At 34.5% G+C, this 22781-nt stretch overlaps 1 protein-coding gene across 2 annotated transcripts; it reads right to left on the bottom strand.

The window, feature by feature from the left end:
- Positions 1–2589: 2589 nt before the first annotated feature.
- Positions 2590–20880, bottom strand: TDO2 (tryptophan 2,3-dioxygenase). Of its 2 annotated transcripts, none has more exons than XM_008065485.1 (12): positions 20780–20880; positions 20446–20551; positions 19096–19186; positions 16009–16079; positions 14820–14947; positions 12620–12806; positions 11127–11234; positions 8001–8112; positions 6773–6830; positions 5529–5608; positions 4757–4847; positions 2590–3161 (listed from the first exon to the last, which is right to left on the bottom strand). In XM_008065485.1, exons 1-12 carry the CDS (start codon positions 20812–20814, stop codon positions 3008–3010), a joined length of 1221 nt encoding a protein of 406 aa, XP_008063676.1. In that variant the 5' UTR covers positions 20815–20880; the 3' UTR covers positions 2590–3007. The 2 variants fall into 2 exon arrangements, with proteins under 2 accessions (XP_008063676.1, XP_021571909.1); XM_021716234.1 differs by having other exon boundaries at positions 2692–3155; positions 4753–4847; positions 20780–20879.
- Between the last annotated feature and the right edge of the window lie 1901 nt (positions 20881–22781).

Below are 22781 nucleotides of genomic sequence, written 5' to 3'. Positions count from 1 at the left end.
AGTCTCACTCTGTCGCCCAGACTGGAGTGCAGTGGCTGCTCCCGGCCACCGCAGCCTCGACCTGCTGGGCTCCTGCGATCCTTCCACCTCAGCCTCCCAAGTAGCCGGAATTACAGGCTACCACGCCTGGCTGATTTTTTGATTTATTGTAGAGATAAGGTCTTGCTGCCCAGGCGGGTCTCGAACCCGCGGGCTCAGGCAATCCACTCACCTCAGCCTCCCAAAGGCGCGGGATTACAGGCTGAACCACTGAGCCCGGCAATGAGAAACTTTTTAAAACATTCCTGAGATACATTGTCAATAGGAATCCAATAGATTTTATTTCCTACTTCATTTCCCCTACATTAGAGAACAAAGTATTATCCCACATTTTCTTACTCTCATTCTCTTACCATTTACCACAGTTTCCCAGTGGTTTGGCTTCCCTGACTAAAGAATTAAGTATCATTTTTACTTTCCATTTCTATTTTCTAACTCTGTACTTTTATCAGCACCAGGATCAACCTCTTCCTTCCTCTCAAGATTCATAGATACCTCTCTTTTCAAAATCCAATCTCTTAATCTAGGGTATTAGCCAAAACATGAACTCCCCAGACTCTGTTTTCCAGTTTTCCACCTAGTTTTCCCTGAATGATTCTTTGTGCTCCCTTTTGGCTTTCACTTGACTCCCTGTCTTGATGTTGGTGATCTCTCTTGCTTCACTAATTGCATAAGTGATTTCAGGTGCTACACCATGATTGCAGTTCTGCTTGGCTTGCATCCTTGGGAATGATCAATAATCCTGTGCACCCAGAAGGGACACTGGGCTGTTCACACTTTGTAACTGGAAAACCAAGCCACTTCTTCCCTAGCAATGTAAGAATCTCAGTGCAAAAGAGCTGATATTCTGATCAAATATAAGTATAATGAGTTAGAAAAAGAAAATCATGTCAAACACTTATTTGAAAGATATGAACAAAAATGAAACTTTAAATGCAGCAGCAACCACTGAAAAAACTTCAAAGACACACCATTTTCCCCTCACTTTTGTCCTTTATTTATTCTTCCTTTTTATCAGGAAATCAAAAACAAAATGCCATCTATCTTTTCCTACACCAACCATCACCAATTTCAAAGGAATATGTGTTGACTAAGGTTTAGAGATATTCCAGGAAGGCAAATATTGACATTATAATTGATAAACATTCTTATTATCCAAATATGTCAGAAAAGAACTATGTCCTGGTTGTTCTGGTTAATGTTCAGTTACTGACTTTCTATGTAATATAAATGCTTTTCTAATATTCTTTTTTAAGTGTCAAAGGATTTTTAAAATTTTTAAATTTTAAAATAATTAATACCTTCCAGCTGTTCTGGATTTTGATGACTATATAATAAAACAACCTGTATTTGAGTTTGGTTTAAAAAGAACTTGTTCTTAAGTATGTGGCTTACATTTTGTCAACGCAGTATTAATGTGTTTTATATTCACTCAGACTTCTCAGCTTCAAATTCATGTGTCTTTTTTTTTTTTCTTTCTTCATAAGAACTTTAACCTCAATGTCTCCAAAATTCTATTCGTCTTCCCCATCCTACTCCCACCCTCAAGCAAAAGCTCCTAAAGCCTCTATTTTGGTTAATAGCATCAATATTATGTAATCACCCAATTGACAAAATTAAGAGATACCCTAGATATTTTAACTTGCCAGCTATATTTGGTAACCCATCACTTTATCACCTACATCCACTCTATTGTCTTTTCTTAGGTCCACATTTTTTAGTATCTTTTATCTCCACTATTCAACAGTCTGCTCACTACATCTCATGCCCCTCAATCTAGGAGTTCTCAAAGTATAGTTTCCAGACCAGATGCCAGGTGATTCTGATGAATCTTGTTAGAGAACATCTACTAGATTTTCCTTGGATTTACAATTCTCAAAGACATTATTGTATTATTCTTCTGTTTGAAACCAATCAAAGAATTCTCAATGCTTATAAGATGGCATGCAAGCTCTTTTAAAAGAACTTTCAAAAAGTCCCTCACTACCTTTTCAACAATTATTGCTATGCTGTATAGGCCTGTGCTATGCTCCAGCCATGACAAACTTCTTGAAGCCAAAGTAATGAAATCTTCACATGATGGTTAGAAATCATTATGAAAGTCATCACCATGTTTCTGGATGTGGTTTCACAAGGATCTCAGAGTGGCTACTAAGTTAGTCAACCCTATAGTGATTTTCTAATCCATTTAATAGTCTAGAGTGGATCATTAGCACTAGAAGCAAGTGGGAACGGGGCATGTGCTGGAAGATGGGACCTAGCCTAATGAAAGAGATGTTCTACCACAGAAAAAGAAAGCCAAAACCTGCAGAGAAGAGATGACATAGGAAGGACCCTCAGAGTGGCTCAGGAATACAGTAATCCAGGAACTGGATCCAGTCCCTGGGGTATCAGATCTTTCAGACTTTTGGATGGTACTCCTTTGTAGTCTGTAAGCCAGTTGAGTAATAATCCAATAAATCCTCTCTAATCAAGCTTCAGATAGATTTCCATCTTTGTTCACCAAGAGTCTTAATAAATACAAGCAATGTTTCAAAACAATATAGGGCAAAGGATTAATTTTATTACTTTAAAATTTTTGTTTGCATAAGTCTTTGTACAGAATGATGCACAAAATATTTGAAATAACTGAAGTTTATAAACTTATAAGTTATGATACAATAACATAATGATGACATTAAGTGGTTACATTAAGGTGAGTATCAAGGGAAATTGAATTTTTAATAGGAAAACACTCTACATACAGTGTTACAATTTAACTGAATTACTTCTCTTCTTAATATTTAATATTATACCATCACAAATAGGAAGTAATCAAATTATTTCCATTATTGAATCAGGACACCATGGTGCTGAACTATCTATATACATATATTACATTAGTACTTTTTGTATATTCATGAAAACTCATAGGAAATACAAAAATAGACGGAGTAATCTATATTCTTCATGGAATTTTCAGATGATTTTAATCTGATTCGTCACTGCTGAAGTAAGAGCTGTCACAAAATTCAGCCGTGTATAGGAATTTATGAATGATCGGATTCATCTTTGGTATCCAGTGTCGGGGAACCAGATATGTTGAAAGGTTAAATAAATCTACGAAGACCTTGTACCTGTCGCTGGAAAAGCACATACATGAAGTTGTTTTAGATTTGTTGACATTAAATATTTAAAATTTTCTATTCAAAAATTGTATTTCTCAGATAAACTTTTTCATAAATAATATTAAATATTATAACATATTACACAGTCCATAGTGTATATTATAGTACATATATTAAGTATTATGTAGTACTGTATTAAGATTGCCTAGTTTTATTCTATATTCAAATTTCATGCCCATAAAACAGTATTGAGTATTTGATCCAGATCAGAGAGATCCTTATGAAAACTCTGGGTCTTATTATTGTCATGCTGCCTTCATAAAGACAAGGGTTTAGTCTCATTTCCTACTTCTAAAGGATATATGCAAAGTAAGCTTAAAGCATATGAAGTTCTTAGTTGTTCAGTGAAAGATACTTTCTAATGTCAAAGTCACTGCCATGAAGAAGTTAATAAATTGAAATGCGATCTTAGATTCATAATAAATGTCTATAATAGTGGTTTTTACATTAAAATTGCCTCTGTGCTTGTTAGTCAACTGTTTTAACTCTTGCAGTTTCATAAAAGAAGATAATTTGCCTTTGAAGCTCAATAACTCTGGTTCTGTCACTTGCAATTCAGGGACCTTGAACAAGTTGTTTAAACTCTGCCCAGTTTCTAACTTGATAAAATAAAAATTTCAGTCCCATCTTATGGTCAAGACTTTGTTTAAGTGAGGTAATAACATACTAGAAATGCTGTTTGTGTTCGTTATTTCCACCACACACTGATGTGTGTGCTCACTTTGTACAACCATTGCCTGTCTCGTGCTTACAAAATTTATTTCTAGAGAAAGTTAAAATGTATAAAAATGGTAAAAATTTGAAACTACATTTTAGAAATCAACCCATCTGGTAGTAAGAGTAGTAATAAAAGCAGTGTACTTTAAATAATTTGGAGGGGGCGAAATGTGAATATCTAATTTCTTATCAAGCTGATTCTTTTTTCCCAAGGGACCATAGGCATGTCCCAGTTTCCATATGTATCTGTTTTTGCATCCATCTATAACATTGTGAATATGAAATAAAATATAAATGTAAATGCCTTAAAAAGCTTTTAAACATGTTTTAAGTTCTCAATAAGTGTTGATCTCTTTCCTTGTAAACACTGTGGAAAGGGCACTCTCTGGAGTAGGTGGAAGTAATTTTATAATATAAAATAGAGTCATACCAGGAAATGAGAAACTATTTTAGTTGTGTCATTTATCTAGTCAAGAATACATTATTGGAATTAATGATAAAAGTTTTAGTCTGGTCAAAACTTGAACCAGGAGCTGGAGACTTTTCTGCTTGGAATTGAACACTGTTAAGTCTATCTTTTTCTCACGTGTCATGCAGTCATCGGCTCCATGTCCTTTGTCATCACAGCATCAAGATGGTGAAGGTCTTAATTAAGGATTGGATACAGTTACCTCCAAGGAATCTGACTGAAATAAAATCTAACTACAAATGTGCTGTCAGCAGTTCAGACAGGAGCAAACATAAATCCCTTTCCCTGGCTAATTCACACATACATGGAGAGGTGCAAGATGGGTGACTGCCACCAAGAAGAAAGGAGAATCTCCTCCACCTACCTCACAGTTGAGCGCAGGTACTGATAACCTGAGGAACCTCCAGTGCCAGCCTTGTTGCCCAGCATTCTGTGCACCATGCACACATGGTTATCTAGGCAAACACACACATTTATACCATGGATATTTTGCTGCCATTAGTTCCACAGTGCTCTAAAAGCAAGGAGTTGGTAATGATTATTGCTTATGAGAAAAGGCTGACACCTTATCACGGAGCCATATGGAAGGCTCACACGAGAGCCAGATGAGACTGCGAGGTTGCCTAGCAACCAACTTGGGTGAGTCCACATGTGTTTTACTCCATCCATCATAACATTTAGCCCATGAACACAATAGGGAAGAGCAGGGCCACAAACAACTTTCATGAGCCCTCACTAATTCTGCCTTTATATGCTCCTTTATTTAAAAAAAAAAGAAAAACTATTAAAATTATATTTTAAAACAGCATTGACATTAAAATGACTATATTTCTATTATAGAGTAAAACATTTTTTTGACCTAAAGTTTATTTTTTCTTTAGATTGTAAGATAAATTCTAATGGTTTCATGAGCACCCCCCCCCCCAAAGTATTGTGGACCGTAGGCACTGAGGCTGCTTTGCATATGGGATAAGTCAGCCCTGGGACAGAGTAGTTGCCAAGTTGATTTGTATGAAAGAATTCACCCACACGCAAAGAATGGAGGAAAAGACAGTAAGGGAAGAGGGCTGCACAAAAGAAAGAGTAAAGGATCAGGATTCGGGCAGAAGGAGCATGGGATGGGAGAGGAGACTTACATCTCCATTTGGTCATGAGTGTGTCTATATCCATAAGATAAGTCAGCAACTGAAAAGGCACCTGGAACCTAGGCTCTTCTCTAAAAGAAAAAGAAGAAATCTATTCAAGCAAATTCAGTGTGTTAGAAAGTGCACGAGTTTTATCATCAGTTGGCCCTGGAAGCAAATATCAACTTTGCCTCAGAATCTGTGGTTGCTTTGGATTACTCTCTCAGTCTCTCTTTCTTCCTCTCAGAGATAAAACACAGTTTGCAGTACTTGTTTGAGATCTAAAAAATTTCTTACGATATTCATGAAGTGATCAGCCAGAGTCACACCTAACATGAATTCTTGTTAAAAAGAAGACACATAATCTTAGAAGATTTTCTAGCTAACAACAGCTAGAAACATCTTTTAGGCAAAGATGATAAGACACACACACAAAAAGACTGCTTTTTTATTTTCTTTCATCTACTGGCTTTGCTTTTTTTCATCTAATTTTTAAGCTTTCTCAGTACATTGTTCTACTTAAGACATAAGTTTGACTGGCATACATTTACTTGAGATTAAGAAAAGAGTCAAAATATTTTATGTTGCTTTTCTGAAAAAAGATCTGAGAGGATTTTTAAAATAAAATAATTACATGGAAGCAAGACATCTTTAAAGACAGGTATTTGAAGTCTTTTGTTGTTAGTGTGATATCCATTGTACTGACACATTTAAATTACGAACCATGAGGCTGAGAACTTCTTACAAGAGTAGGAATGAAGCAGTATTTTAGGAACACCTCAAACATTTAGACAGTGAAGGCAGTTTTACTTGAAGTTGCTGAGTGAGTAGTAGAGTTTACAAGGTGTTTTCTTGTTATTCAGTCCTTGTCATTTTATTAAACAGGAATAAACTACAACATTATTTAATGGTAGAACACATTTCATGACTGAGTTTCTGAGACAAAGTAAACTTGGCCCTTTAGGACACTTGGTGTTGCATAATACTTTGTAGAATTTAATTTAAAAATATTTAAATTTGTGTGTGCATGTGTGTGTGTTGGGGGAGAGGTCACCCCTTTCAGAAACAAAGTTAAAACTGTGCTATTTAAAATTTTAGAAACCTCATGAAACTTCACTATTAGGCATTTCTAAGTTTTCTCCAAAATGAAATTACTGCATTAAATTATACTTGCAATTTATAAGCTTTATACTGGGTTTATTATCCATTTCCACACCTTAATTTTAACTTCCACCTCTTTTCTGAAATGCTTTTACCTGTAAAAATATATCATCAATGCTCCCTGAAGTGCTCTGTATGACAATCTTCTTTCACCTGCAAAATACACAGCAAGTTTTAATTTAATAGGTAATTTAGGTCAATCTTATATTAATTTAGCATCATCACCTTGAATAATTAAATGAGCTATGAGTGTTTAGAAAACAATGTAACTTTTAATTTAAATTTTTATTTCTTAGCTTGAATTTGGAAGCGTATCATTTAAAACATTATTTTAACATTGGATTTTAAAAGACAAACTAAAAATGTATATACTTTAAAACTATCAAAATCTTTCACAGTCATATTAGGAAAACCTGATGTTTCTAGAAAATATTTCCTTAATAAAACATTTTTCCAAGTAAAATAGTATCATGACTTACTTTTCAAAGAGTTAAGCAAGATTCATTCCAAGTGTTATTTGAAAGTAGTCTTCTCTACTTCACTTAAAATTAGTTAACTTGGCTTTTAGGAGCACAACCATTATATGAAATCACATATGTGGGCTCTAATAAAAGACTTTGTTTCTAACTGACTTTGCTATTCTTAACTGAGTTTCTTCTTAAAAGAAAACAGGCTGATATTTTATGCTTATAGAATTTAATACCAACTTCATATACTGCTATGCCTTGTACTTGTATTATAAAAATTAATTTTTACTTTTATTCTGGTTATTTCCAAAAAGATTTTGAGATACTTGCAACAAAAGTTCTAAGTCAAAATGAATACAGAAGTTTAATAATGAAGGTACTGATTTTACTGGTCAATTATTTTCAGGAAATAATAGCTCAATATCAATTGTGCCAAAAGTCTAAATGCATGATCTTCCTGGTCAGCTTGAGAAACATTTTCTCTGTCAAGCCACTCTTACTCTCAAAGTAGTTACTCCTTTTCTTATCACTATCATCTTATTTACAATTACAATGATTTGTCTTTATTTCTGTTCCTATGAGGTTGTGAGCCACTTGAGAAACTATATGCAATTGATCAATCCCTCATATTGGCACAGACTATGAAATTTTTTTCTAATACTTTTGAAATAATCTAGGCATACAAACCTGTTAAAATAGATTATAGATGACATTTACTCAATTCTTGCTGCTATAAGTAGAGTATCAACTTTCATTCTATTTCTCCCAAGTAAAGCTTAATAGTCTTAGCAAATTCTATTTTGATCTCACACTCAACGCATTCCAGGGAAAGGATCCTTAGAATAAAAATATTTACCTTTACTGAGGAGATGTTCATGACGCTTCTCATCAAATAAGGACAGTAGCACCTCTTTTTGTTTCTGAAATTCAGTCATTTGTTCTTCTTTTTCTTCTGACTCATCCTTAGCCTTGAAAAAAATACTGCATTAATAGTCTCAAGAGAAAAGATTGCTATTTTAGAAAGCTTTGCTTATGAGGAGACTTACAGTTGCAGAAGGGATATACTTGGAATATTTACCAGATTACTTAATATTACAATTTAAAAATTGTGCCTTATCAAAAGGAATCTTCCACATTCTCATTGATTCTATCCTTTTAATTAAGTTTAAATTTTTATATTGAGGAAACTTTAATTTAGGCAACAAAGCTATACACATGCAATACTATCACTCTTTTGCTTGCTTACAATTTTTAAAAACTCCTTATAATAATAATAATAATTTAAAATCCAAATGATTTAGTCTACAAAATCTTTTATAATCTAGCCCCTGACAACCTTTCTGGACTTAATCCTTTTTTAAATTCTTTTTTTAATTTTTATTTTAAAGATGTGGAGTACAATTCACATCTGTGAATTGTACTGTGGCTATTGTACAGGTAAAGTTTGGGCCTCCATTTGGTCCTCACTTAGCCTGGTTTGAGATCAGGTACCCTTATTGATGTTATGTGTCTCCCCCTGACAGCCGGCTTGTTAACAACAAATGTTCTCTTCATAAATATCACAAGAAGTACACCCAGATAGACAAAATTAGAGGTAAATACTGGTGGTTAATAATGACCTAGTTTTAGTTTTAGACAGTAATTATTTAACATAAGAAGTAAAATATACCCGGGCGTGGTAGCACGAGCCTGTAATTCCAGCTACCTGGAAGACTGAGGCGGAAGGATCTCCAGAGCCCAGCAGGTTGAGGCTGCGGTGGCTGGGAGCTTGCCACTGCACCCCAGTCTGGGTGACAGAGTGAAACTCCAACTCAAAAAAAAAAAAAAAAAGTAAAATAATTCCACTCAGGAAAAGTTAGGAATTTCTACTCTGAAGGGCGACTAACTCTGCTGAAATTACATATTCAGCATATCATTTTGTAAAAATAATTTCTTAGATATTTTTTACTAACTTATTTATTTGCTATCAATTGGTTTAAGAGAATTCTTATTTTTCTGCTTATGACACATGTTCTATTTAAAACAACTGAGCTGGAGAAAATTAGTTAACTCAATTATTTCCAATTCATCAGAACAACCAAATTCTGTAGTAAGAATTTGTGTGCATGTTTTTCCAGTTATTTATCTATCTATTCAATAAATGCCATGTTAAGATGATAAAGATAAAATTGTGAACAAAAATTGAATCCCCTGATATCACACAGGTTATTATCTGGTGAGAATAAGATATTGAAAAATAACCACCCTAGCATTAAATTGTAATCTGTGCTATACAGGAGCAGTATTAGTGACAGAATAACTTAGAGTAATAAGGAAGTTAGGAAAGACCTTCTTAAAGAAGTTTTTCTTGAACCAAGATTTGAAAAATGGGAAAGAGTCACCTGAAGAAGAATATTCCAAGCCCAGAGAAAAACACATAAAAAGTCTCCTTAGTGATAAATTCAAAGAGTTAAACTCAGCTAATAAAAGAAACTCAGTATGGTTGGACCATGTGAGTTTATAAAGGGCCTACAGATGGTGTTAGCATTTTATCTTAATACCAAAAACAGTGAGGTAACATCAAAAGGCCTTCAGTAAAAGGGAGATGTGATCAGATTTGCATTTTGGAAAGGTTACACAGACTACAGTGTGAAAAATAAATTGGAATGGAGCCATATTGGGGAGGGTAGGAAAGTGCAGAGACTTCCTTTAGTCCAGATGAAAAACAATGGCAGGTTGCACTTAAGTGTTAGTGGTAGGCTAAAGGGAGACATTTGAGAGCTATTTAGAGGTAAAATTGGTAAGATTTGATAATAGTTTGAAAAAGTAGTTGAGCAAGAGTAAGACAACAAGGATCACTACCAGATGTTTGACTTAACAACTAAATGGTTTATAAAAGAGACACATCTTTAAATGGTATGAGAGTGGAGGGAAAGGAAAATGTTGTTCAAGTTTAGCTTTTATTGGTGTATTTTTGAGAGGACCAGGAAGAAATATCAAGAAGGCTGTTAAAGAAACAATCTGATCTTTAAGGGGATATCTAAGTGAGAGAGAGAAACATTTGAGAATTATTGAGAGTAAGTAGTAGTGATTAGTATTAGATGCAGCTGGGAGGTCAAATAAAATTAAGATTTAAAAAGGCCGTTAGATTATGTACAAGGTGGCCATTTGTAAATGATGATGCAAGAAGATGGATTAAAATAAGGATTAGATGAGAGATGAAAAATAATTATTCTAACTACTATTCTAAATGCTTTACAAATACTAATTTAGTTTTATACTTATAAACTATGGGTTACATACTCTAACTTTTCTATTTTACCAATGACGAAAGTAAGGCAAAAATAGGTTAAATAACCTGTTTAGCATCATATAGTTATTAAAAACTGGAGGTGGGGCAACAGAGTGAGACTCTACCTTAAAAAAAAAAAAGAAGAAGAATGAGAGGGATAAATGAAACCCACGCAGTGTGACTTCAAAGTGTTACCTGATACAACCTTTCAAGATATAGAATTTAAATAACTCATTTAAGAAATTTAGTCATAAAGAAGGAATTTAGTCATTCCCTCTGTTACTTGAGGGAAACAAGCAATCAACAGTATTTTTTTATTTTAGAAAAACTGACATTGTCTGAGAGCCAACAGAAAGGACTCAGCAAATCTACAAGATAAAAGGAAAGTTATATGGCTAAGACTATTTGATTGGTTGGTCCTTTGGGTGCCTAGTTCTGTCTAGAATGTGTTATAATATGGAATTTTCAATAGAAATGAAAAAAGTCTATTAATATCATCTACTTGTCTTAAGCAACATCTTGCTTGCCATGCACAGCTTATTTCTGCATAATTTTAATTGTACATAAAGGAAATTAAGTCAATCACGTAATATATTCCAAGGAAATACATTTGTGAAAGAAAACAAATATAAAGAAAAGGAAAGGTTAACTGTTAAAATAAAGTTCCTAATAATTCTGTAGTAAGTTTATTAACTCATGACATATAAATACCTGAATCCTGATGAATTCATCTTGCAAACCTTTGATGATATTTTTTTCAAACTTGCTCCAGAAGTTAAATCCATGTGTCTCTAAACCTGGTGTTCTTTCCAGCCATGCCTTAAATAAATATTATTTTTTAAGTAAATACTTGTAAAATTTAAAATATGTAAAATGCACTATAACTAACGGGTATAAACTTGAAAAAAGAAATCTTCATGGTTTCCAGGAATATATACTACAAGTTTTATTTGTAAGTATTCTTTCTTTTTCTTAAATTTCTTCACTTATGAAATAGTAATCAATATATTCTGTTTCCTTAATCTTTATGGAAGTCATCATTAATACTATTTCTTCTTTATTTCTTAATACATGATTACAGAAATCCCAATTGTCTTCTAGAAATCTATCAACATGTCTGAACATTATTTAATGTCTTCTAGTTTATTCTCAAAATACTTATATCTCAGAAACTGAAGAAAATATGACGTATATAAGATATGATCTCTTCAAAATGTATGGGCGCTATATACTTAGTAACTTTGAAATTAACTAAATATGTAATAAATTTGAGATTTTACAGGACTTTCAAATCTAGAAATAAAACTTAACTTATGTTCCTCTATAGACTTTAAAATTTAACCTAAATTTAGTTTTGGTATTAGCTTTGTGATTCTTTCTCATCCTTTCTTTTTAAGCTATGTTATGGTACTATTTATAATAAATTAACCTAAATCCACATTTATAATACCTGGGGGATTAATGAACAGAGTATAATTCAACAAAAGTTTAATATTCTAAGCAAAAGTCTTTGTGAAAGAAATCAAGACAATACAGTATATCTTTAATAATTTACATGTAAAGAAATACATTAATAATTCCTGAAGTCTACTTACAGATCTTTAGGGAATTTAAATATAAAGGGAAAACATTAAGTAATTCAGTTTAATTAAGAAAATATTCAATAAGTGAAAATGTCTAATTGCAGAATATTTTAAAGTAATAAAGCTCATGGATAATTAACCACATTTAGTCTAAAAATAAGCTAATTAAATGTTGCTTAGTAGGGATGTTTAAAAGGATCGATTTGATGAGATTATGAGGTTATTAAATATTAACATGCAATTGATTATATAAATATTTCTGAAGTTCTCAAGAGGTTTTTGATATTTTAAGCATTATAATAAGTTAACTTACAAATTTAAGTTTTAAAAACTTCTTTCTTTCCTTTTCTTCAATGATGTAACCCCATTTTGTTTTGTTTTGTTTTTTCATATTGGAAGATATAGTTTATTTAGAAAGTAAATTAGAGAGTGAGAGAGGAGATTCATCTCCCCAATGTAATGGAGGGGACCAAAGCTAGGGAAACATGGCAGCTATAGCTCAAAGAACCACATGGCTTCACCAGAGCTCAGCAAAGCAGGGGCCAATGTAACCTAATTTTGACAGAAGCTAAATTGACAAGATATACTGTTAGACTTTAGAAACTGTATGTGAGTACAGACCTCCACAAGTTGAAGAAGTGTTTTCTCCTGCTCAGACTTAAGTAGTTGTTCATTTTCTTCTCCTTTGAAGTTATCACGATAATGCCTTCTGTTGTAAGGGACTCTCAAACTCTGAAAAACACCTATCTTGTTTTCTAACAGTCGGAATTGCAAACTCTGGAAGCCTGATGCTGGAGATAAGTATTCTCTGAGAATACATAGCAGAGAAGAAGAAAGAAGAGAAAGAAAGAGATGGGTTGACATTCTAAGTCACTGTAATGTTTTCTTTTGCTGTAAGGGGTTGTCAGTTTTACTCTCCTAGAGAATGAGAACAGATACAATTGCCTAGATTTAGACTTCTAATTTGACTGTCACTGAAATTAGAAAAATGAGCTAGCTAAACATCATCGTTGTTGTCAATTTGAAGTTGAAAGTGTCACTTTTATTTTAATATATGTATGATACATATTTTAATACATATTATATTTGTATGTTAATTATAAATGTGCCATAAGTGTATGTTGAAATAATGGTATATACATATATTTTTATTTGTGCTTATGTGAGATATACATATATACTATATGTGCAATTGTGTGTACATGTGTATAAACACATTTTTTCCTAAGATAAAGGCAGGTGGACATTGAGTACTTTTTATTATAAAGTTCTATAAAGATTCCTAATAAATAAATATATATATACATATATATAAAAATATATATGTATATATATATATATATTTTTTTTTTGAGTTGGAGTCTCACTCTGTCACCCAGACTGGAGTGCAGTGGCCGCTCCTGGCCACCGCAGCCTCAACCTGCTGGGCTCCGGCAATCCTTCTGCCTCAGCTTCCAAGTAGCTGGAACTACAGGCGCGTGCTACCTCGCCCAGCTAATTTTTTGATTTATTGTAGAGATGAGGTCTCGCCAAGTTGTCCAGGCGAGTCTCGAACCCAAGGGCTCAGGAAATTCACTCACCTCAGTCTCCCAAGGCGCGTGATTACAGGCTGAGCCACCGAGCCCAGCTCTTAATAAATATTATTTAATTCCTCTTATAATTTACTTTCTTGAACATTATTAATCTCACTACCTAGTATTATTATAAGTACCCATGATATCATTGGTAAAATAAAACAATTAGTGTGTTGCCAATCATAAAATAGGCTACCAAAAACAATTACCTATATATTACCTCCTTGTAAATTACCTTCACTGAATTGATCCTGATACATTAACTTTTTAAATGCACCACAAAAGAATTCTATGACTTTTGCTTTGATTGTTAAACATGTTCAAGACATTGCCTGTTACATCATATAATACACAAATCTAAGGTTTTGAGAAAAGTTCTCAAATTTTGGTAAGAAAAAACTTTATATCTACACATTCATATACATATACACACAAAATATACATATACTATTTTAAGACAAAGCTAAATATTGTACTTAGAACATATAGAGAGAAATTTATAACTAAAATTTATGGTTTAATCCATAACTTATACTAACACTTTTGACTGGCATGCTGTCAATGGACATATATATCCTATTTCTTTTATTCTTAGTTTGTAATTTTTGAAAATTTAATTACACACATTTTATTAGTTATTTTAGCCATTTTGCTAAGTTGTCTAATAATTTTGGGGAGGGAAACAGAGCACTTAATGATGAATTAAAATTAATTGATCATATTATACTTGTATGTAAAAATGAATGGTGAGATTTTTTTGTTGTTGTTGTTGCTGTTGTTGTTGTTTGAGTTGGAGTCTCACTCTGTCGCCCAGACTGGAGTGCAGTGGCCGCTCCCGGCCACCGCAGCCTCGACCTGCTGGGCTCCGGAGATGCTTCCGCCTCAGCCTTCCAAGTAGCCGGAATTACAGGCATGCGCTACCACGCCTGGCTGATTTTTTGATTTATTGTAGAGATGAGGTCTAGCAGCCCAGGCGGGTCTCGAACCCGCGGGCTCAGGCAATCCACTCACCTCAGCCTCCCAAAGGCGCGGGATTACAGGCTGAGCCACCGAGCCCGGCTAATGGTGAGATTTTAAAAATAATTTATCAAATACTTTATGATTGAAGATCCCTAAGTCCACATAATGACAAGGTTTTTGTTAGTAGCACAGGCTCCTCATGTCACACAACCACACATTCTCCTTTTACCCCATGAGATTGAGAAGGCAAACCTCACTGCATTTTCCTAAATGTTGCAGGTGCACACCTGAAGTCATTGAAGTCCAAGGCTGTCATTGTCTCCAGAACAGAAAACTGCTGTACCAACAGTTTAAGAATCACTGCCACTCGGTGCATCCGGGTAACAACCTTAAGCATATTCCTTTCATCCCTGACCTATGGTTCAGAAAGAACATGCTGAGTAATAAATTTTGATTTCTAGAAGATACAAAATAAACAATGTCACTACATTTTCAATAAATATCATCATTGTAAAGAGGAATATTGGAACTAAAAGTATACATTAACAAATAGCAATTCTGGATCGTGTGCAAGAAATGCCTCCAAAATCAGAATTATTTTTCTTTCTTTAAAAATAGAAAATTATATAGAAGCAAGGTAGAAGTAAATTTTGGAACACAACTACTCTAATTTCAGAACAAGTTTCTTTTTTAAGTTTTAATTCAAGGAAGAAAGGTCAAGGTAACATGAAAACTTGTGAGTGAGGAGTAAATAGCACCTGATACATCTGTTCTTACTGAGGATAAAAGTTGCCACCGACACAAACGGCTAGTGTACTCACAGTATAAGAAGAATCCTGTCTTATGCATTCCCTCTCTGCCCCAACCCCTCTTGGAGCAGTGCCTCAGAGGGAGAGAACTGAAGACAGAACCCTCAGAGGACAAAGGGATAGGAAGTAGCATGGGGGAGGAAGTGCAGGTCAAGCCTCTGCCACTGCCTGAAACTTTCCCTCTCACCTCCCATTCTTTGTACCCCTGTTATTTTCTTGCTCATCCCCCCTCTCCTTGTCTTCTTCCTTCTCTTCCTCCCACAACTCTATCTCTACCCCCTCCTCCTCTTCCACTTTCACTTTCCTAACTATTGATCCTAACTTCCCACAGCTAGTATTTACTAGAAATACAATTCTGGAACTTTTTATTCAGAGGATCTCTATCAGTTAGTCTGGCAATCCACCACCATTTACACTACCTTTGTTTTCAGAGGGAAAATGAGTCCTAAACAAAGGACTTGAAACTGAAATTTGAAAGGAAACTTACATGAGTAGTTCTGGGGTAGCAATGGGAAAATAGATGGGAATGAACTCTTCATCCACTCAGAAATGTTTGATCATTAAGTAGTAAGTCAACCATGTGGTGTTAAATTTTTTCTTATTAATAATATTAATCATATTTTTTAAAAAATATATATGAAACCAACATTGTGATATAAGAACTTACATGGCCATTCTGAAAGATCTCTCGAACAGAATCCAATTCCCAGAGGATTTGCTTAAACCAGAGTTCGTAAGCTGTAATAACAAAACCCTTGTCAATTGGAAAGTTATGGGAGTCTTTTGACCATCATTTTTTGAAAGACAGGGTAACATATTGAAAGAAAAATGAAAATATAACTTAAAAATAAGTAAGTGTAAGTAGTGTCCCACTCTATGCAAGAAGTAAATATGAATGTTAAAGTTATGATAGACTTCCTTTAGGAAATGTTTTACTATGCCAGGCACATTACCTATGCCTTATATTATTATTACTACACCAATTCCTCTCAACAAATGCACTGTTAGAGCTTTTAGGACATAGCAATTAACCTAATTCTAACTTCCTGTATGGAAGCTTCCTGTATGAACCTAATTCTAACTTCCTGTATGGAAGAAGTGATAATCAACTTCTACCATAAAGTGACAAATTAATATGATTAATTATACTTTTTAACCTAAATGAAAGACTGTAGAGTTTTAAGATCTTGAAAATATAAGGCTAAGTTACTTAAAATGCAATGTTTTGTTTGGCTGTTTTATTTTTGAAAAGCCTGAGGGCAACTTCACTTGCAATTGATTCAACACTATCCAGTATACCTTCTTTCAGAATATTCATTTGAATCTAAGGCTGTTTGTTTAAACATAAACTCTGCCAAAGCATTTCTGTTGAAGGATTTAAGCAGGTCCCTTCACTGAGAATGTATTTTTCCCTTGCACAATGGGCTGTTAAACAACAAAACTGTTGCTAAAGAAAAGTGATACAACTTGACATATTGGAAGAAGCATAGTGGAAATCAATACATCTGACATTACTGATAGTGTCAATTAGGACAAAAAACTTAATTTTCCCCTTTTTTTTGAGTAATGGTCTCACTCATCACCTGGGCTGGAGTGCAATGGAATAATCACAGCTCACTATAACCTGAACCTCTCAGACTCTGGTGATTTTTCCATCTTAGCCTCCAGAGTGTAGCTTAGACTACAGGCAGTATCACCACATCCAGCTAATTTATTTTTTATTTTTTATTTTTGTAGAGATGACGTCTTGCTATGTTGTACAGGTTGGTCTCAAACTTTTGGGCTCAAGCAGTTCTTCCTCCTAGGCCTCCAAAAATACTAGGATTACAGGAGTGAGACACTACCCTGGTCTAAAAGCTTAATTTTCCTTAACTTCAGTTGACTCATTCATAAAATGGTCAAACAATTACCCATTTACAAATGGAAGACTATGATTCAAAATCTGTAAATGTATAGCACTATGAAGACATAGCCAGACATCTCGACTTCTTGTGTTACTAGACTACTCATGGCAACCATAAATAGTTATTCCCATTTGCTTGACCTGTCCACAATAGTCTATAATCCTATAAACTAAGAACTTTGTCATAGTCATCTATTTTTCCTCAGTACCTATGACAGTGTTTGGCATTCGGTAAACACTAGGTGATTCGTTTATAAATAAATAAATTATGTAACCAATTGAATGAGCATTAAAAGTCAATAACCTTTGAGATCTCTAGTGAATCCTGTTTATTTCTGTATGGATAAAGCCTATGTTTCTGTACTAATTTAGGGAATCCAATTTTAATTTTAAGTTACATTTAAGGAGACTTTTGGGTATCTAATTTTTATATTTGGGCAAAAAACAAATGAAATATTTGTTGAACAATTTATTATCTCTTTTTTTAGATTTAAACTTGTGTTATACCTTGGGTTAGGTTTTTAATGCACATTAACTCATTTCTCCTTCAGAGAAAGGATTGGAGTGAGAAGATACAGTAATTCTCTCTATTTTATATATGGGGAAATGGAACTAAGCAACTTGAACAAGGTCAAACAATTTATAATGGTAGAAATGAAATCCTAAACAGTTTTTGAATTCCAAATTTGTCCCACCATGCCATGATTTCTCTCCACTGATTCAGCCTTGATATAAGCCATCAATAAAAATGTAAATATAAAAACAGGAGGAGTAACACACTAAGCCAATTGTCTTCCACCTTTAATTTCTCAAAGGGGTTTATTATTCCAGCCAGTCAGTGAGGAAAGAACAAATTTAAGGAAAAGAAATGAAGAACTGGTAGAGAAGTGAAACACATCTAGGTGTGGGACACTGACCAGCCTGACTTATTCAGGTGTCAGTATTATGGCACCAAAAACCCCAGGGCAAATGTTATTCATATTTGGGGGGTCATAGACCTCCTTAAGACAGAGGTTCATGAAAATTTGCACTTCGTTTCAGAGTTTAGGGACCTTCTAAACCTTTATTTTATTTATTTATTTACTTTTTGAGTTGGAGTCTCACTCCGTCGCCCAGGTTGGAGTGCAGTGGCATGCTCAAGGCCACCTCGGCATCAGCCTGCTGGGCTCAAGCGATCCTTTCACCTCAGCCTTCCAAGTAGCCAAAACTGTGGCTACCACACCTGGCTAATTTTTTATTTGGTTTATTGTAGAGGCTAGGTCTCACCATGTTGCTCAGGTTGGTCTCAAACCCTTGGGCTCAGGCAATCCTCTCACCTTGGCCTCCCAAAGTACTGAGATTACAGGCTTGAGCCACCACACCCAGCCCTTTCTAAACTTTAAAGTCATGTTCATATAGCTACAAACCTCTGCCCAGAACTTAGAAATTTAGAAGGGATAAACATATTAGACCAAGTTTACATTTTTGTTAAATACTAGATTGTTATAAGATTATGTAAATCCACATTAAAGTTGGATGATCTTGAATATAGTTTTCTAATGTTCCAAATTGAGCAAAAGCAGCATCTTAACTCGCAAAGACTTGATGGAATTCTAAGAGATGGAAAGCCCCTTGGAGTTAAGGACAAAACAAGTCCTACTGACCCAATTCTTAGGTAACATAAAGAAGACTGTTTGAATCCCTATAGAGGTCCTATGAAAATTTATCTGGCAGTAAAACATTCTCAAATATTTCTAACAGAGGTGATTCCTTGATCTTTCATCATTTTATAGTTAAAAGATTATAGCTATCCTGATAATTGATGAAAAATGTTTGTGGAATACTTATTGTCTAAACTTTCATGCAACTCACCTTGATGAGTTATGATAAAAAGATGTTCATCATGGATTTTATTTCCTTTTATTTCACTTTGAAGTTCTTGTGCATTCAAAACTTTTTCCAACTTTAAATGAAAAATAAAAAGACATTTGAAATTGTAGAATTTGATTTTTATCAACTTTAATAAGAAATGGAATACAATAATAGAAAAGGTTCCCCCAATCCCCAATTCTCAGAAACCAATCTATGTTTTTAAACAAAGAATAAGTTTCATCATAAAGAGTGATTTGAATTTATGATTTTTATTCTTCTCAGAAAATTTCCATTTGGTAGAATTTTATTGTAATAAATGCTATTGCACTTTTTGAGAAGTCATAGTCTTTCTCATGCAATGAATATGGTGAAAGTTGAAAACTTGTTGAGGTGACTGTGCATCTGTCATTTTTTGTGTTCCCCAAAGAGACTAATCATTTAAATCATTTTAGCATTCTTCATCAGTTCATCCTTATAAACCCATTGATGAAGGCATCAAGGGCTTCAATAGTTTTGTTTCTTTAAAAAAAAAAAGACAAACAGGCTGAAACTTCAGAATAATCTACTAATGCCGCATTTGTTAATAACTCTCTCTCTCCCTTTTTTTTTTTTTTTTTTTTGAGTCAGAGTCTTATACTGTTGCCCAGGCTGGAGTGCAGTGGCACGCTCACAGCTAACCCAACCTTGACCAGCTGGGCTCAGGTGATCCTTCCATCTTGGCTTTCCCAGTAGCTGAACCCTAGGAATGCACCACCATGCCTGGCTAATTTTTTTTACTTGTAGTCTTGTGAAGTTACCCAGATCGGTCTCGAACCCTTGGGCTCACATAGTCCTCTCGTCTCCGTGTCCCAAAGTGCTAGGGTTATAGTCATTTGCTACTGCACCTAGCTAATATCCCTCTTTCATTTGCTAATAATATTTTTAAAATCTGTGTATCTTCAACATTTATACTTTATGACAAGAAATTTAAAATAGGATTTTTTTTCCAACTGCACTTGCAGTTACCTAGCCTGGAATTTATTGACCATGTCTTATTTATATAAGTTGTGTAACACCTGCCAGTTATCCAGAGTGTAGCTTAATTATACACCACTCCCACATTCTGGATTCTCTACTTTCAGTATACCTCTGCTAAACAGCTGAATTTTCTCCTATGAATCTCTTGACTTGTTCTAACAAAAGTTGAAAAAGTATTATTAATTTCTGTGAATAGCTATATCTTTAGGTCCAGAAAACTATTGATGACTGAGGGAAAAAAAATTCCATAAAATAAAAACCATGAAAAAGTCACTTAGCAGAATTGAATGCCTAACAATGGAAGCTAAACCATCTAAGGATGCTGACACTTACGTGCAGGTAGTTCCCATAGATAAGTCCTCCTTTGCTGGCTCTATTCACACCAGTTTGTGATTTGTCTTCTTCACTGTCTTCTACAGATAGTTTTTTATGAGGATATCTGAAGATTTAATAAATAAAGAGCAGAAAGTAGTTCTTTAGACAACACAGCTAACTAATGATATGGGTGATTGAAATTCTCTTATTGCAAGTTTTGTTTAGAGTTTTATTGCTAAACAAGGGAATAAAGGTGACTGTTTTGGATGCTCTTTAAATTCAGAAATTAAAATGTTTATGCCCAATAATTCCTAGAACCTAAACCCATCTGTAATAGAGAGGTAATACTCACCCAAAGTTGTTTCCTAAAAATGGACACCCACTCATGATACAAAGGCACTGTGCAAGAATCACGGAGGCTGGAGTCTAGATAAATGATATCACTGACCTTCCTAGATGTTCCACAGCTGCCTTTTATGTATTCTGCTTACCCTGCACCAGCCAATCAGCATATTTATTGTGTTCTTAGCTAGGCTCTCATTTCGTTGGTACAGAGCTGAACCTCTATAAACTTTAGAGTGGAATAATGTTGAGCATGGTCCACTTGTTAAAAGACTGATTATTCTCCCAAATTGAATCATACGACTTGCCAAGTTCTGCTTTTATATCTAAAATGACAAACATCAAGTAAATCAATGGTCACTTAAAAAAAAATTCAGTTAACTATTCAATGCCAAAAAAAAAAAAAAATTTGGCATAGTGTTAAGATTTGTTAGATAATGAACTTGTGAAAAACAAATATTTATTCTCTCAGATTTGGATATTCTTACAGCTCCTAGGCCAAAAACTGAAATTTGATGTCTCTGGGAAAAGCAATTCACTGTAGAGCAAAGGCTGGGTACATTCTCAAAGCCCATTTAGGGCTCCATTTATCAGAGCCCTAGCCCAAATATTTTCTAATAAATAGTAACAGTTAATAATTAGTAACTGTATTGGAATTTTAATGGACAATTCTACTTTACCGTTCATTAGTTGCAAACTAGTTACAGGGTAGCAGGGGTACATTGTCTATAGAGAATTTAAACACAGTAATAAACATATGCTCATAATTCTAAACAATATCAGTGATAAAATTTTCTTCCTAGAAACACTATATATTGGTCTAATTTCTTTCTTTTTTTTTTTTTTTTTTGAGTTGGAGTCTCACTCTGTCGCCCAGACTGGAGTGCAGTGGCATGCTCCCGGCCACCGCAGCCTCGACCTGCTGGGCTCCGGTGATCCTTCTGCCTCAGCCTTCCAAGTAGCTGGAACTACAGGTGCGTGCTATCACGCCTGGCTAATTTTTGATTTATTGTAGAGATGAGGTCTCGCCAATTTGCCCGGGTGGGTCTCAAACCTGTAGGCTCAGGCAATCCACTGGCCTCGGCCTCCCAAAGTGCTGAGATTATAGGCTGAGCCGCTGAGCTGGTCTATTGGTCTAATTTCTGAACAATTGCTCTCTGGACTACGGAGCCAGGGTTGAAGCACCATTGCCTTATCATTAGTATCCCCACTGCTGCTAACTAAGAACTATCCATAGAGACTGAATTTACAATTCAGACTGAATTAACTATTTCCCTGTCTGCAATGGATTTCTATCTAATTTATTGAAGTAATTAAGAGTCAGAAACTTTATTTTTTGTTTGGTTCTATCGCAAAGTACAATATGAAAAAAATGAATTTAATTTCTGAACATAGGGGGTCTGACAATTAAGTTCATGGACTTACCACCGTGCTCTTACATTGGTGGCACCATACAAATAACTTGATAAGATTTCATAACCTTGGTATATCAGTGTCTCACAACTGTGTTTGTGTCAATGTGTGGTGGTGTCTTGCTGAGTGGCGTTCATTATTGGTGCATGTTTTTGTGTGCCATCATGAGCTTGCATTAGAGCAATGGACAAACAATACACTTCTTGCTACACATGACAAGTATGGAAGTGAAATCAGGGACATGTTCGTCCAAGTTTATGGGGATAATACCATGAAGAAAACAGCAGTGTACAAATGGATTAAATGATTTTCTGAGGGGAGAGAAAGTGTTATGATGAAGAGAGGTCAGGATGACCAGTAACAAGCAGAAGTGTTGAAAATATTGCAAAAATCTGTTGAATTGTGCGTCAAAATCATCAGCTGATTGTGAGAAGCATAGCAGACTAAATAAACATTGACAGAGAAATAGTTAGTAAAATCTTAACTAAAAATCTTGGCATGAGAAAAGTGTATACAAAAATGGTCCCACCATCATGATAATACGCCAGTTCACACAGCTCTGTTTGTGAAGGAATTTTTGACCAGTAAACACAATAATA

Source organism: Carlito syrichta, unplaced genomic scaffold, assembly GCF_000164805.1.
Source record: "Carlito syrichta isolate Samal-C Ts95f unplaced genomic scaffold, Tarsius_syrichta-2.0.1 Scaffold308567, whole genome shotgun sequence".
NCBI lineage: Eukaryota > Metazoa > Chordata > Mammalia > Primates > Tarsiidae > Carlito > Carlito syrichta.
This window is presented reverse-complemented; position numbering and strand designations above follow the sequence as displayed.